Source organism: Haliotis rufescens, unplaced genomic scaffold, assembly GCF_023055435.1.
Source record: "Haliotis rufescens isolate VD_foot unplaced genomic scaffold, xgHalRufe1.0.p SCAF_57, whole genome shotgun sequence".
Taxonomy (NCBI): domain Eukaryota; kingdom Metazoa; phylum Mollusca; class Gastropoda; order Lepetellida; family Haliotidae; genus Haliotis; species Haliotis rufescens.
The window spans coordinates 1,446,072-1,464,560 of NW_025964301.1; the positions used below are offsets into that span (position 1 = coordinate 1,446,072).

Genomic DNA, 18,489 nt, shown 5'->3' on the forward strand with positions numbered 1-18,489 from the left:
CTTTACATTTAACAAATTTAATAACTCTAATACTTTAATATTTCATAGATGTACATTATAATTTCTACAAAAACAACAATAACTTATATCTTAAAATATAATGGTAAATACATTCTATAATAAATTTGCGGTTGCACTTGAATACACGTTGTGTTCAAGTCATTCACTCCAAGTGGATCAGGTCACCAACGTGATCTGTGTACTCAACGTCGCCGATGACGTTGTTGACGAGATTGTCTTTCAGAGCCTGAAGACGGTTGTCAATCAGCCGGTATCTTCTCTTTCTGGGTGGTGCTGACCAGTGGGCTCCAATTCGTTGGGATCTTCCTGGCAAGTTTGTTGAGTTTGTGATTCCACCCCTCGACGTTATTGTTACTGCGGTGGATGAGCTTGGACTTGAAAGATTCCACTTCCATCTCATATTGGATAGGTTGGTGGGTATGGTTCACCTGCAATTAAATAATTGCATTTTAACTAATATTAACTATAAAACAAATACATACATGTGACAACTACCTGTGGTATCTAAAAATAAATAATAATAATAAGTAAAATAAATAACTGAATAGTTTGTTAAGCAAAGTCTTTTGAGTCTATGTCTTTAAGATTATTATCATCATTATCATGTGCATTATTTTCTTACCTGCAAAGCCGCTTGAAGAATGCCATTTTCAGTGATCACCGACGCTCTGCAGGCAGCAACAACGCAGTTCCAATACTTCTTATCACGGACCGTTTTCTTACAACGAAACTTGAATCTCTCATAAAACAAGTGCTGACCACCTCGCACGGTATCAACCATGGTCACTCGAACGTGTGCATTAGCCATTTTGGACATAGATAAATAAGTTGCAATCTTTATATATACCATCAAATACATACTGTATGTATTCTTAAGAAACGACTCTCCTCTAAACCCATCGGTATCATACCCCATATCAACTAAGAAACTAATTGTTTGTTCAATTAAGAAACTGATCATCTCTTCTCCTGTGTTTAAACATTGGATTTTCGCTAACCCGGCACGACACCGGTATTAATGACCGGCGCTTAGTATCTCAACTACGGCATTGCATAAGCTATGTACAGTCAGAATTAATGAGTTTCCTAAGCCTTTATTTATTCCTTGGCGATTATTGTCTTGTACGATGCTTCGTAACCGGCGCTTATTGGTGGCCGGCGCCTATTAGATAACGGTAATCGAAATTCTTTTCAAAGCGGTGTATAATCCATTTTACTCACTTTCAATATTCAGACAACACTATCCCCAATTTTAGGACAGTGTGCGAAAGCATTAGAGAATCAATTAGGTATACGGTTATAGTGTATTTTGACTTTCAGTCAAACAAACTAATCAAATATTTGTTGTTTGTTGACAAACAGAGCCATGGTTTAGGTATTCAAGTGTGTGCAGGCACAGCTCAGTCTGTCGAGCTGACCAGGCTTTAGATGTCTTAATGGTACAACGCTTCCGTGTCTCGTCCAGTGTCTAGTCAGGTCTAGACGTTGTAATTGGTGTCAGTCTCAGTCTGTCGTGCTGACCAGGCTTTAGATGTCTTAATGGTACAACGCTTCCGTGTCTCGTCCAGTGTCTAGTCAGGTCTAGACGTTGTAATTGGTGTCAGTCTCAGTCTGTCGTGCTGACCAGGCTTTAGATGTCTTAATGGTACAACGCTTCCGTGTCTCGTCCAGTGTCTAGTCAGGTCTAGACGTTGTAATTGGTGTCAGTCTCAGTCTGTCGTGCTGACCAGGCTTTAGATGTCTTAATGGTACAACGCTTCCGTGTCTCGTCCAGTGTCTAGTCAGGTCTAGACGTTGTAATTGGTGTCAGTCTCAGTCTGTCGTGCTGACCAGGCTTTAGATGTCTTAATGGTACAACGCTTCCGTGTCTCGTCCAGTGTCTAGTCAGGTCTAGACGTTGTAATTGGTGTCAGTCTCAGTCTGTCGAGCTGACCAGGCTTTAGATGTCTTAATGGTACAACGCTTCCGTGTCTCGTCCAGTGTCTAGTCAGGTCTAGACGTTGTAATTGGTGTCAGTCTCAGTCTGTCGTGCTGACCAGGCTTTAGATGTCTTAATGGTACAACGCTTCCGTGTCTCGTCCAGTGTCTAGTCAGGTCTAGACGTTGTAATTGGTGTCAGTCTCAGTCTGTCGTGCTGACCAGGCTTTAGATGTCTTAATGGTACAACGCTTCCGTGTCTCGTCCAGTGTCTAGTCAGGTCTAGACGTTGTAATTGGTGTCAGTCTCAGTCTGTCGAGCTGACCAGGCTTTAGATGTCTTAATGGTACAACGCTTCCGTGTCTCGTCCAGTGTCTAGTCAGGTCTAGACGTTGTAATTGGTGTCAGTCTCAGTCTGTCGAGCTGACCAGGCTTTAGATGTCTTAATGGTACAACGCTTCCGTGTCTCGTCCAGTGTCTAGTCAGGTCTAGACGTTGTAATTGGTGTCAGTCTCAGTCTGTCGAGCTGACCAGGCTTTAGATGTCTTAATGGTACAACGCTTCCGTGTCTCGTCCAGTGTCTAGTCAGGTCTAGACGTTGTAATTGGTGTCAGTCTCAGTCTGTCGAGCTGACCAGGCTTTAGATGTCTTAATGGTACAACGCTTCCGTGTCTTGTCCAGTGTCTACTCAGGTCTAGACGTTGTAATTGGTGTCAGTCTCAGGCTAGTCTGTCTTACAGACCCTGATACAAATATATATATAAAAAAACAGCCCAAGTAAGTCTATAATGTGTGGCAAGTCTAGATTACTGCAGTAAATGAAGAGAGTCTCTGGGCTCCCTTTTATTATATTTTTATTAAGAGTGAGTGAGTGAGTGAGTGAGTGAGTGAGTTAAAGCTTTACGTCACATCGGCTATATTTCAGCCATATCGTGACGATTTTTATTAAGATAATTGAAAAACTGTTTTTTTCTGTACGATATGTTCATTTCAGAGATTAGATGTGAGTCTAGTCTCAGGCTAGACGTGGTAATTAATGCATACACGAAACCGAGACGTTGTGTACTGAAGGGACTAACGTTTTGCTTAATATATTTACATCATGTAATATGCGCGCGTTGTTTAAATGTACTATTCAACATGTTCAATGTTGCCAGCACTGCCAATTTACTCTAGTCAAGCCACGGGAATGTGTAACTGTGATGACGATGATGAAATTGTATGCTGGTGTTTAATTTTACTATCACACGCCACTCTCTCTATATAGATAATAGGGGCGGCCGGGTAGCCTAGTGGTTAAAGCGTCTTTTTATGCCGATGACCCGGGTTTGACTCCCCACATGGTTACAATGTGTGAAGCCCGTTTCTGTCCCCTGTGGTGATATTGGTAGAATATTGCTAAACGCAACGTAAAACGGTACTCACTCAGTCAGTAAATACAACAAAGAGTGAAAGAGTGAGTTGGGTTTAACGCCGCTTTTAACAGTATTCCAGTTATATCACGGCGTGTCAGCTTAATGTGGGAGGAAAGCCCGAAGTGATGCAGGTCTCAGACGTTTACCACTTCGGTGAAACCCACGAGCACGGGTATGGTGCTGACAACCCAGAAACATAATCGGGGCGAACCGGGATTCGAACCCACAACCATAGGTTTCTGGCGTGCCCAAGGGACGCAACTCTGCACAGCGAATCGCGGCGCCTTAGACGACTGGGTCACCCGTGTCCCCTACAATATAGAGAAATATATATAAAGAGGTGTGTGCCTGCGTGGGGTGGGTTGGGTGTGGTAGTAAAAGGGCCTACATCAGAATTAAAACACATTTGGTTTGTATTGTCAAGATAAACAAAAAACGCGAAGGAGAGACATGTACAGTGAGACCTCGTTAATCCGGACGCTCTTTGTTAAATAAGGCTTTACACACACTGGTGGTCGAATCCAAGATGGACCCGATAAACAAGTGATTGATGCAATGAGCACGCCGGTCACCGAACTTGATCATCCGATCCATCGTCGCCTCTTATGGCAAACAGTGCCGAGGTTGTGTTATGGACCTATCCTAACCAGGATGCGTTATGTTAATCAGTTGTGAGTTACGATGGTGGGACATAGAGGCAGAATGACAGTCTAGCTATTCCCCTTGCCGCAGTTGCTACTGCTCTGTATAAAAGAAGAAAATTTCAACTTGCATTGTAAGTAGTGCACTTCTGATCCACAAGTATCTCACTAAACGATACTAGCATAATCTCTTCATATAAAACTGAGCTATTTTTTAATCTCTCGTGTCTCATAGGCCAACCGGCCGGGTGGTACATTATATATTTTGTCTTGTACTTTGAATGTATGTAATTTTATACTGCGTGACACGCAAATAAAATATTATCTTATCTTATCTTATATTATCATAATCACATGCATGACCTTGGGTCGGGAGGGTCGAGGTCGGGACGACTTTTATCTCCGTGACTAAAACAACAGACTGTGATTGAAGATGAAGCCCACTTTTTAACTGACTGCTACTTCTATTCTGACCTACGTTACAAACTGTCTGGTACAGAAATTCGTTATTCGACACTGTTTTGTGTTATAATTTCATTAATTGGGAAGCGCAAAGACATTAATGTTTAAAGAAACCACGTTCGTGACTTTATTAATAAAAAATTATAGAAATATGGGTTATGGGTTACAAATAGCAACGTCATAGAACATAATATAGGATGACGTCACAAACAAGAGACCCGTGAAGATCCAGGGTAGAATAGGTCTTCAGCAACCCATACTTACCGTAAAAGGCTACTATGCTTGTCGTAAAAGGCGACTAACGGGATCGGGTGGTCAGGCTCGCTGACTTGGTTGATACATGTCATCGATCCCAATTGCGTAGATCGATGCTCATGATGTCAATCACTGGATTGTCTGGTCCAGACTCGATTATTTTACAGACCGCCGTCATATAGCTGGAATAATGCTGAGTGCGGCGTTAAACAACAAACAAACAAACATCACAAACAAGAAACGTGACGCCAATGACGTCACATAGAATATCAAATTACAGTTGGCCGCAGATTTCTGTTAACATTAGCGGGCATTTTATGAAAATTCTATCCATTTTAGCTTTACACTTGTTTAAACAGTCACCTTTAGTAATTATGTATTCCATTGTTGACGTTTATGTTTACATTAAAGGGGCACTGATCTAACGCAATTCCCCGGACTGGTTGTTGCCTTTGTTATTGTTTTTTCCCCGTGAGTACCCGGATGATACGCAACGCAACTGAGCGTGATATAGAGACTGGGCTACCGCCTGCAAGGACAGCTAAATAAACTTGGAGGCTGGAGGCAATATTTGTTTTACGCATTTTTGAATACTGATTGGTTAACTGTGATCTATAAAGATTTCGACAAAGGGCGCATGTTAATTAATTTCTTCAGTGTAAACAAACAAAAACAGACAAAAAGATCGGCGGAGCTCATCGGATGTCGTCATTTGGAAATACAACAGATGGTTATAGTTTAATAATAATAAAAAAGTATCCATGCAGTGAAAGCATTTTCGGATTTCGGATTGCCTCGATTACTACTCCCAACGGATTTCGGATTGCGTCGATAATACGATTACTACTCGATCCCTTGTTGTCATCAACGTTTTCTGGTATAACCTACACTTGTTTATTTGTCGTCATTCACTTGATGCTCAGTTAATGAATTTATTACAGGTACAATTAGTGGTAGCACCACTTAGATTACCTGACAAAGGTTCCCATTTGACATTTATTGTGTCTGTGGTAATTATTCAATCTAAATCCAGGTTTGAAGTGAGGTGAAATGTGTGTTATGTAATATACACGTGGCAGCCCAGCAAGAGGTGAATGATCAGTTGATTTACTTTTTTTTGTAAATCAACGGATCGTTCGTAGTCATCAAAGGATTAACAGAAAATACGTTGATTGATTAATCACTGTTATCTTGCACAGTGGATATGTCAAAAGTGAGTGTTTACATGTCTAGGTTTACTAAAACAACGGGAATACACTCATATCATGGCGTGAAGTGCCGATGTAAAAACAACATACTTTGTTCAAAGGGTAACTGATAATACGTTGATTGATTGCTCATTGTTATCTATCACTCACTGGATTTTTTAGGAACCGTGGACGTTATAAAAATAGTTGTCACGTGGGCTTTCTCAGCCGACCCTTGAGCCTTGACACCTATGTGAAACACTTGAAACAACCTAAGTGATCAGTTGCGAAACGAACACGATATATATTTGATTGTTACAGAGACACGTGACATGGAATAAGTTTCTTTGTACAGCTGCAGACAAGTGGGATATTGTTCCTTTGTGTGGATATTCACGGATACATTCCTCGAACAAGGAAGCTGCCTAAAATTATACACATAAATTTGGTAGGTTGTAATTATGGTATTTGCATTTTGTTTTCCTTCATTTGCTGTAGCATTGAACCGATTTGTTCTTGTTCCTCTACGTCTTGGTTGGGAAATTCTTCAATGCGCGATATACGTTTTCACAAGTCTTTTCCTTTGTAAGCGTGTATATATTACCGTCAATTTGTAAAATGGGATTCTCTCAGGCAATTTATAAAATGTGTAAATAGTCTGTCATTTTGACTGAAAAATCTGTCCAGTTTGACTAAAATTGATTAGGACGATCAAAAGGGCCTAAAAACATCACAACAGATTATTATGTAGGATTAGAAGCCAAACAACATAGAAATGTACTTTTCAACGTAACATTTTCAGCCTCTTGGTGATGACATTAAACATCAAAATGTTTGGAATTCGTTATCATAATAATACAGATGGAAATGTTTTTCAGTCACTTTGTAAAATAACTGAATATTTAGGCGTTTAATAAATTTGAAAATGTTACACATTTTGACAGTAAAAAAATATACACACTATAAAAAAAGCAATGCTCAGGTGAAATATTTACTTTGTGTTGCAAGTCAAAATAGTGTAAACGAAAATCGTAAAATTACCAAGCTAGTGACTTATCAATCCTTCGTCACCATTACCGATGCTACCCACAAAGATACCTACATTTCCTAATTATCCCGAAAACTGTATTTAATTTTGTTGATCAATGTGACCATACGCCCTCATTACCACCCATAAAAGTGACTAATGCGCTTACGAATGGCGCAGCAGAGGTCGCGAACTAGTCTAGATTTTTGCTATACATCCGGGTACTCACTGGGAAAAAACAATAACAAAGGCAACAACCAGTCCCGGGGAATTGCTTTAGATCAGTGCCCCTTTAAAGCGTTGTATCGGAAACGTAAGTACTGGTCCTGTCGTTTGTACCGGTTGTACGTTTTGACATGACATGTGCGATAAAGATACCAAATAGTGTAAACTTTTCGTCATAATAAATTCGTGATGGTGTCTTTAGTGGCCGTTATGGTGTCTTTAGTGTCTTAAGTGTCTTAAGTGTCTTTAGTGGTCTTTAGCAGATCATTGTGACGTCTTTGTTACCATGACGTTACAACCAAATGACAGCAGTCAGCAGTACTTTTTACAAATTAAGACACTGCTTATTACTGTCTGCAAACAGAAAAAGTTGGAAGAATGATGTTGGATGATAAATAAAATCTCACCCTCGTTTCTTTTGATATCAAATGCATCAACACTCATTGATAAAAGTGTTTTCCACTTTTATCAATTCGTGATGATATATTTGATATCAAAAGACACCCAAATAAGACACACTCTCTCTCTCTCTCTCTCTCTCTCTCTCTCTCTCTCTCTCTCTATATATATATATATATATATATATTATATAAATTTACACACACACACACACACGCATATATAGTGGGTGAGTGAGTGAGGATTGGCCAGTCATACATTGTAGTTATATACCAAAGAAAATATACAAAACTTTTTAATCATAAAGGCGGATGGGTGGCCTAGTTATTATAGCGTTCGCTCGTCACGCCGAAGACCCAGACTTTGAATCCCCACATGGGTACAATGTGTGAAAGCCATTTCTGGTATTTAAGGTTTTCCCATAACATTTCTTTTAGAGCAGAGAGGATATCCCACTTATCACATGGTCGCCTAATTTCCCCATTCAGAGGAAGTACCAACACTATTTGAGTAAATTCTCCAAACATTAAATTTAAGAAGTAAGTGATTCACACGTTTCCAATTCTTCACGACCACGTGCCCATTGACGGAGGATATAACAGCGATTGGTTCCGTCTCTCAGTCAATCATTGCACACGTGACGTCACGCTGGTGGGACTTTTATGATGTTGAAACTTCCTTAGCAAATACCACTGTCATGGTGCGTACGTGACCTGACAAGTATAATTTCAATAAAATTTTACTATCTATGCGAACCGTGAAGATCCGGGTTAGAATTGATCTTCAGCAGTCCGTGCTTTTTAGAGGCGATTTAAGGTTGGTCGGGTTGGTCAGGTTCGCTGTCTTGGTTGATGCATGTCCTCGTTTCCCAACTGCGTAGAACGATGCTCATAATGTCAATCACTGGATTGTCTGGTCCAGACTCGATTATTTCCAGACCGCCGTCATATAGCTGGAATATTGCTGAGTGCGGTGTTAAACAACAAACAAACAAACAAAACTGTCTATGTTGTATTGAATGCTGTTTGAAAGGGACATTCATCAATCTCATTAAAATCAGATCTGAGTTCACGCTGCCGCTAAACGTGACCCGTAATGGGATGTCCTCAGATCTTTGATTAGCGACAGCGAGAACTAAGATCTGATTTTAATGAGATTGGGACATTCGAAGAAAGGTATAACAGCATATGCAAGACTTAGTCTATTTATTATGTACAGTCAAGTCCCGTTAATCCGACATGATTGGTTGCATATGATTATGTCGGATTAACGAGTGTCGGATTAACGTGATGTGACTGTATTTAGAGGTGAACTACTGTATTTTTCTGAAAATGTGATACTTAACTCATTTTGCCGGAACAACTTTCGGTGTCTAGCCGGGAGAGCCACATTTCAGAAATGGCTATTGCCGGTAGAGCCACATTTTCAGCTGAGTGCATTTCACCTATTCTAGCGGGTAATTAATTAATCCGGTTACCGATACCTTTATATGAGAGTCCCACATTTAAATTACTAAGCGTGGTGTTCTTTAGAGATACCTTTAAATGAGTGTCCCACATTTAAATAACTAAGCGTAAATCAAAAGCGGTCTTAATTGACATTGAGTTCATCCAGTTATTCATAACATATTTAAGTATATCAGAACATGTGTCAGAATATAGGTTGGTGTGTCCTGTTTGGAGTTTAGTGATTACTCTGTCGTGATTTTTTTTATGGATGGAGAATTTTTCAGTCAGCCTGATTGCCGCTATTGTTTGAAGAATCAGTAAGACGATACACAATGAATACAACATTCTACTTCATATGATTATCTCATCCCGTGACCTCAAAAAGTGGTGACTGGGCCGCTCATGAAAATATCAATGCTGTCGGCTCACTCGGTGAGATAAACACGTTATATGACACGAAAAGACAAACATCCTCAATTTATTACATTTACAAATTATATCTGTATTTTCATTGGTTGAGAAAGGGTCACATGACCTTCTTTAAAACATGGCATTGCCCTGAGACCCACCCTGCCGTGCAGCGATCAAAAGTGGTATTGCCCTGTGTGATTAAGTCAATGGACTCAAAAGGGAAATATTTTCAGCCAATCAGAGTGAAGCGTAAAGCTTGTTTGGCACTATTTCCTGTGACTTCCCATGAAATCTGATTCAATAATTGTTGAATTTAAATGTATTTTTTTAAATTATGTAATACAATTATTGACCTCAGTTCGGGCAATATAATGTTATATGGACTTAAGAAACTGACATTGAATAGTCAATAATCGATAAATATACTACTCCTCTTTTGACAGGGATAATGTTGCCTTTCCGTGAAACACAAAACCGATTCTCATAATATGCCATGTGTATACAGTAAAATACGTATATAACGAACACGCTTATAACGAACTGACGGATATTACGAACTTAATTTTTGGTCCTTGACATTTGCTGAATAGATGTTGTATAAATGTTAATAACGAACTACGGTTATAACGAACTAAAATTAGTGGTCCATTTGAGTTCGTTATAACCGTAGTTTACTGTATTTAAATAGAACAATATATTTGGTTATCCTTATAAACATTGAGTAGTATATTTCACTGCACCGTGCCTCTACACACCCAGATTGTATACACGCAAACCCTGGTATACTGGACAGTATTGTTCACAGCGACATCATCTGACTTACGAAACATGAGTGTGAAGAAATATCCTTATGCATAGAGAGTGAGTGAGTAAGTTGGGTTTAATGCCGCGTTGAACAGTATTTCAGTCATATCTAGGGGTCTCAGTTTGATGTGGGAGGAAAGCGTAAGTGATGCAGGTCTAGGACGTTTACCACTTTGGTGAAACCAACGAGCATGGTGCTGTCAAACCTGCATGGAATCATTATCAATGATCACCTCTGTGTGTATGGAGTCGCCAGCAATAATCGTCCTTAATAGGCGGGTTTCTGGATTAACGTCGTCCGGAGTAGCATGGTTTTACTGTATTCAGTCATTCAGTCAACCACCATCCTCGATTATCTAGAGTATTATATCTGCATTCTATTTTGATTCTACCCTTGACCAATAGCAACATTGCTTCCTTTTGGACAGACAGGACAACAGACAGACAGATGTTTATTACAGTCTCACCCTAATCCATTACAACACTGTTACATGATAAAATACATGTATGGCCACTACGTACGGCGTTTAGAGAGACTCTTCTGAAATGTATTCACCTATTTAGCATATATAATAACAACTAGCAGCTGACAAGCAGCTGTATAAAACAATATTCCTTTTTTTGTAAAATGTCATTGCTGGTTTGGCGGTAAGAGGACATAAAATGCTTACTGACAAAATATAGTCTATTTTCTATACATCACACAGGTTGACAAAATTTGAGTTTAACTCGTGGAACTTGTTTAATGGACTACGTCACTCGTTATTAAAAACAGGACAATTGACATGGTATTAATATGACATGGCATTCATGTTCCACAACGTTAAGACACTGAACACGCTTCTTGTCTTTTAAAGGCATGTTGAGATACAGTCCTAATGCAATGTAGATAGGAGCTGTGCCACATGTAAATTAAGCCAAAGCGCTTCTGTGGGCACAGAGCATAGGGCGGGGACATACTCATCAATAATATAGTCCTGCTTAAAACGACAGTATACTCTGAGTTTATTACATCCCCTGCGCGATCGACCAACGGGGTGGGGAACTACATTTTTCCATTCAATTTTATGTGAATTGTAAATCATTGGAAAGAACGCCCGACCTTCCGCTCTCCGGGCGGGCGCTCTACCACAAGACCACGGATCGTGAAGATGTCTGAGACTCTGTGTGGTGCCATGGCGGGATGACATCCAGCCTTTTCCCTGCGCGGTTCGGGTCCCAGAGATAACCTTCTTATACTTATAAACGATACGTGATACGTAACCTGGCCTGCAAAACGTATCATGTTACCTGCATGGCCTACGAAACGTATCACGTAACCTGACCAACGATATGTGTCACGTTACATGGCGTACGATATGTGTCACGTTACATGGTGTACGATATGTGTCACGTTACCTGCCCTACGATACGTATCCCGTCACCTGCCTACGATACGTTTCACGTTACCTGACCAACGATATGTGTCACGTTACATGGCGTACGATATGTGTCACGTTACATGGCGTACGATATGTGTCACGTTACATGGTGTACGATAGGTATCCCGTTACCTGCCCTACGATACGTATTCCGTTACCTGCCCTACGATACGTATCACGTTACCTGACCAACGATATGTGTCACGTTACATGGCGTACGATATGTGTCACGTTACATGGCGTACGATATGTGTCACGTTACTTGGCGTACGAAATGTGTCACGTTACATGGTGTACGATACGTATCCCGTTACCTGCCCTACGATACGTATCACGTTACCTGGCCTACGATACCTATCACGTTACCTGCCCTACGATACGGATCATGTTACCTGCCCTACCATACGTATCACGTTACCTGCCCTACGATACGTATCATGTTACCTGGCCTACCATACGTATTATGATATGGCCTATGATACATATTATGTTACCTGGCCTACGATACGTATCATGTTACCTGACCTACGAAACGTATCACGTTACCTGGCCTACGATACGTATCACGTTACCTGGCCCATGATACGTATCACGTTACCTGGCCCATGATACGTATCACGTTACCTGGCCTATGATACGTATCACGTTACCTGCCCTACGATACGTATCACGTTACCTGCCTACGATACGTCTCACGTTACCTACTCTACGATACGTATCACGTTTCGTTACCTGGTCTACAATACGTATCACGTCACTTGACCCACGATACGTATCACGTTACCTACTCTACGATACGTATCACGTCACCAGTCATACCAATGATACGTATCACGTTACCTACATGGCCTATGATGTGTATCACGTTACCTGGCTTATGATACGCATCACGTTACCTGGCCTATGATACGTATCACGTTACCTGACATATGATACGTATCACGTTACCTGGCCTATGATACGTATCACGTAACCTGGCCTATGATACGTATCATGTAACCTGGCATATGATACGTATCACGTTACCTGGCCTATGATACGTATCACGTTACCTGGCCTTTGATACGTATCACGTTACCTGGCCTATGATACGTATCATGTTACCTGGCCTATGATACGTATCACGTTACCTGGTCTACAATACGTATCACGTCACCTGACCTACGATACGTATCACGTTACTTGGCCTATGATACGTATCGCGTCAACTGGCCTACGATACGCATCACGTTACGTGGCCAGTGATACGCATCACGTTAACTGGCCTACGATACGTCTCACGTTACCTACTCTACGATACGTATCACGTTTCGTTACCTGGTCTACAATACGTATCACGTCACTTGACCCACGATACGTATCACGTTACCTACTCTACGATACGTATCACGTCACCAGTCATACCAATGATACGTATCACGTTACCTACATGGCCTATGATGTGTATCACGTTACCTGGCTTGTGATACGCATCACGTTACCTGGCCTATGATACGTATCACGTTACCTGGCATATGATACGTATCACGTTACCTGGCCTATGATACGTATCACGTTACCTGGCCTATGATACGTATCATGTAACCTGGCATATGATACGTATCACGTTACCTGGCCTATGATACGTATCACGTTACCTGGCCTTTGATACGTATCACGTTACCTGGCCTATGATACGTATCATGTTACCTGGCCTATGATACGTATCACGTTACCTGGTCTACAATACGTATCAAGTCACCTGACCTACGATACGTATCACGTTACTTGGCCTATGATACGTATCGCGTCACCTGGCCTACGATACGCATCACGTTACGTGGCCAATGATACGCATCACGTTAACTGGCCTATGATACGTATCACGTTACCTGGCCTATGATACGTATCACGTCACCTGGCCTATGATACGTATCACGTCACCTGGCCTATGAAACGTATCACGTCACCTGGCCTATGATACGTATCACGTCACCTGGCCTATGAAACGTATCACGTCACCTGGCCTATGATACGTATCACGTCACCTGGCCTATGATACGTATCACGTCACCTGGCCTATGATACGTATCACGTTGCCAGGCCTGTCTACATACGTATCCTGGGGTAGAATAGGTCTTCAGCAACCCATACTTGCCGTAGAAGGCGACTATGCTTGTCGTAAAAGGCGACTAACGGGATCGGGTTGTCAGGCTCGCTGACTTGGTTGATGCATGCCATCGATCCCAATTGCGTGGATCGATGCTCATGATGTCAATCACTGGATTGTCTGGTCCAGACTCGATTATTTACAGACCGCCGTCATATAGCTGTTATATTGCTGAGTGCGCCGTTAAACAACAAACAAACAAACAAACAAACAAACAAACATTGTACCCCGACGGCGTTGGGTGTTCATAATATCACCGACTTGTATGTCTCAGGCCGCTGTTCTATTATCAAACATTTAAATACCGCACTTATCCAGATACTAGTATCTGCTCAAATGCGGTTTTTAATTTTCCCCGACCAGTGGATCCGTTTCCATTCCAGTTATAATTCTCGACCCCCTGGGAAGTATACAACCCAAGCTGCCTACGGGCGCTAGAGGCTTTTTACATCCACCTCACATATCGGGTACCCATTCCCTGCTGGGTGAGCAGAGGCGCATGTGAACGAAGTCACTTGCCCAGGGTGACATCACACGTTTTGACACTTGTGTTTCGGGTGTATGTACGTATTTGTGTTAGTCGCCTTTTACAAATAAAGTTGCCTTTTACGGCAAGCATGGGTTGCTGAAGACCTATTCTACCCCGGATCTTCACGGGTGACATATTATGATAATAAAAGCGTCGTTGGGTGATAATCAGCGCTTTGGATTAGCGTTCGATTTAGCTATCTGTATATAGTTCGATTAGTCAGTGGTTGTCCTGTAATTCAGTCTTTTACAAACACTTTCGTAACATTTTGCGTTCGTTAACAAATCTTTTATGTCCTCCATATACTTTTGACGAGAAACCTAAGTGGTTAAATATTGTATATTCGTGACATGCCTCTCACATGTATATCTTAAAATATGATCTAACGCATCGTGTTTCAAAGCAATTGTATAACTAATGAGCACTGTCCAATCCAGCCATCGTCACGATGTCTTCTGTAAACAACTGTGACATTCAATAACGTTATCGCTCTTTTCTATTTTTAGAAGGAATCCCTTGCTTCACGTGATAAATATAGTTGGGAGACACCCTTGTGACGTCATCCACGCCCATGTTTGGATCGATCACCCACCTCAGGCGAAAAGTTGTGAATTTTTTATCAGAGGGCGGCGTTAGCTTCTAGCGAAACCGCTAGAGGAAAAATTATACGCCCATTCATTCGTTATTGAATGGAAAACCCGGAACCTATCGAGGCAAAATGGCGAGAGCAGTTTGCGGATGCACCAATACCAAGCGTGCTCGCCGGCCGTGACGAACACGGTACATCAACAAGGGACTTGCGTCTCTTTCTACAGGTGACAAGAGACAAAATAACTCAACTCAGGGTAGAGTTAGAACAGCAGGAATTTATTCAGAAGACTTTGGAGGCTGAACTGAAAGACCGAGAAGAGAAAGAAAAATGTGAAAAGGACGACAAGTTCATAAATGATTATGTTTACAGTTTTGTCGGCAAAGACAAAAGGTGCGGTTATCCACCATTTTCTTACGACCCGGAATTGGTTGATGCAAGGCGTGACAGTGATTGTGTGACGCGAAGCGGGAAGAATGACCAGTCACCTGAAAGAACAGTGAATGGGAGTGGCAAGATAGGGACGAGCGATTCATTTCTGCGAAACTATCAACAGAGAAAGCACATTTCGTGGTCGCATTCAAGGGGGGACAACTCTGTCGCGACTCGAGCACCTGTCCCAATTTACCACTCGAAAATAACAGTCATCGATTCAGACACGGACTCGGACTATGGCAAAGTATGGGTGGTCCCGTCACGATCAAAACATGAAGTAACCACGAGGTATTCAACAGGTATGTTGCCTGCTTCAAATTTAAGTTGCAGCTTGTCATCGAAGCAGCCCCCTCCTGTTCCGAGAAAACCTAGCAAACCGCAACCTGCACCGCGTCTCAGTTTACATAGAAGTAGCTCGTCTGATTTGTCACTGCTGAGCACCTTTCAGACAGAGGCTGATCAACAATTTAGTTCTCTTCCACGTGATACAGCTTTGAATGCTAACACAATGGCTACATGTATGACGGACAATGGTCTACCTGGCCCTACTGAAAACACTGGTCAAAATGATGTCAGCGAAAACGCATCCCATGCAAACAGCGACGAGGGGTGTGCCAAACGTTTGTCGAGTAAACATTCTACAGGACTTGAATACACAAACAGCAAGTCCGTTATCACAGAGAGACAGTGTGACAGTTTACCAGTACGCCTGAGCACAGGTGAGAGGCCAGGGATTCAGGACCTTTGTGCATCGAGTTTAGTCAGTGCCGTTAACATAAGCAACTCTTTAACTCATCTGGATCAGGTCTCATGCCAGGAAACTGAAACTCCCTGTCGTCAGACATTAGATGATACAGACATGAAGAAACTGTATCGTACAAAGAGCGACAGAAAGCACCTTGACACGGGTGATGGAGCAAAGTTTGATCAGATAGAAGGAACATATCGGAAACTTAACGATGAATGTACTTATCGGAAGCTTGAGGATGAAGGTACCTATCGGAAACTTGAGGAAGAATATTCAACAGTGTCGATCAAAACTGAGGATTGTGGGGTTGTCGATGTTCCTATGCGGAATAAACCAGAGAAAATAAAACCTGACAGCATTTTGTCAGATTCGGAACAACATAAATCTCATAGTAGTGCTCAGAGTTATGAGAATTGGACAATTGATCGTTGTCTTACGAGACAAGATGATTCGAATGACAGCGATGGAAGTGATCATCTGTATGACAATATGGTGTTTGGGGAGGTTTCTCCTGCGTCAACGTTACAGAAACAGCCTTACAAAGGTAGTAAAGACTCAGGATTGTGCGATGACTTGTCGACCAACGAGTCCTCGCCATCGGTGTCTGACAGCGTGAGTGTCACGACGGAGGAAAGTGCTGTAGATGGTGGTGCAGACAGTTCTGCCAAACCTGCAACATCGGACGAGTCCGACGACGGAGATAACGGAGAATGTGTGGATGTACAATCAGACTCCAGTGACGATGACAAGAATGCTGACAGCATCTGTAAGTAATATGTCTTCTATATTCTTATCATTAACTTTATTCCATGTAATTTAATAAGACAATTAGTTGAAATACAGAGCAAGAGGCTGGTGCATCTCAAAATGTCCCCAGGCCACAGGTACTGGTGACTATGAACTATGGCATGCTATGGTGTTAAAAATGTATGAGGTCTCCAATGCCATACTGTTCAGATATACATAAGTATCTTGGCATGGTACATTTGTAGCTATTTGTATCTATGTCCTTGAGCCTGAACATAAAAATATTTGCTGTGCCACTTATTTATTCCTCAAGGTCAAGCTGGTCAATATCAAGAAAATTACAAATAAGTAAATTCATAGAAATCCTACTAAAAATGGATCAAGTTCTATTTGTCATTTAATGAAAGGAGTTACAAAGGAATATTCAGTTCAAAACTGAAAAAAATAGTTGGATTTGCATATGTGACTTGTTATAATGGAGTCACAACATTTTTTGTTATTCTTTCTCAGAAACACAGCAAAAATTGATTCTTTTGTTATCCATGTTCACCATCGTGCCGTGGTCGATCATGGTTACAAAATTATACACAAGGAAATATTTTATGTACATAATGAGTGAATCAGATTTCCTTTCAAAAGAGTTGATTCAAATTATAATAAAAACACCCTGTAATTTTGAAAATTTAATAAGTTTGACTTCAAATGAGTTGAAATATGAATATCAAGTATCATGCTGATACAAGTCTCCCCACACCAGGCATAAAATAATTGAATGAGTATTGTTGATTGCATTTTGTGCTGTGCAAATATCTGTTGATTATCGCTAGCCATGTGTTAACAGGGAGGTTCTCCCATAACGCAGCAACAAAGATTTGTCCCATTTACAGGTGCAGACACTATGCGTTAGACCTAACTAGTGCACAGCACATTACAGACTTGTGGTTTATGGAACAGTGTGATAGAAAAGTAGTCCACGATTCCGACTAGGATCTGATCGGGCTAACCCAGACGAACCAACCCTCCACTACCAGTAGCGAGTCAATTTCAGTGTACGTCAGTAAGACTGCATTTGAAAAGTCACCAGTTCAAATTTCAAAATAATGCAATTTTAATTCAAATGCTCAGTGCTTGTGCATGGAAAACAATCTGTTTCCAATTTATCATACTTATTTTGTTTGAAATACAGGGGTATTGTTAACCATTAACCATCATTAACACTTTCCTGGTGATAAAATATCATATACCTTTAAAATCCATTTTGAGAAAACATTTTTGTAAACTAGAACATAATTTGTGTTATATTTGGTAAACTGCTTTGTGATTCATCTGAATAACTTCAAAAGAATCAAAGGTTTTGAATTTAAATATGTTTTTTTTTAAATTTCTTCCGGTCACACCACCCAGCAGGCTGGTTTTGAGTTGTGGTTGTTCTAGGTCAGGGAACAATAGGGAAATAGGTACTCCAGGCATGAATCATCACGGCAGCTCCTCTCAGCACACGTCCTTGTCATGGTTAGAAATCTTTGTAAAACATTTCAAGGCGGAAATCTAATTTAATGTTATTGATTTATTGTCCTATAGATTTATCGTGATCAGTGTCTGATCTCCTCTATTGGCAACAGATGTTGTATATTTTTATGTGAATATGTGGGCAGTTGT

General features: G+C 41.0%; 1 protein-coding gene across 3 annotated transcripts in view; it reads left to right on the forward strand.

The window, feature by feature from the left end:
- LOC124137861 (breakpoint cluster region protein-like) overlaps window positions 1-18,489 on the forward strand; it is a 100,359-nt gene that overhangs the window by 9,322 nt on the left and 72,548 nt on the right. For all 3 annotated transcript variants that reach the window (XR_007218590.1, XR_007218591.1, XM_048385312.1), the window contains exon 2: window positions 14,818-16,849. Coding sequence is in view for 1 of the 3 variants with exons in the window: in XM_048385312.1 (XP_048241269.1) it covers window positions 15,001-16,849 (1,849 nt within the window). In the remaining 2 variants the exon portion in view is untranslated. The remainder of the gene's footprint in view (window positions 1-14,817; window positions 16,850-18,489) is intronic.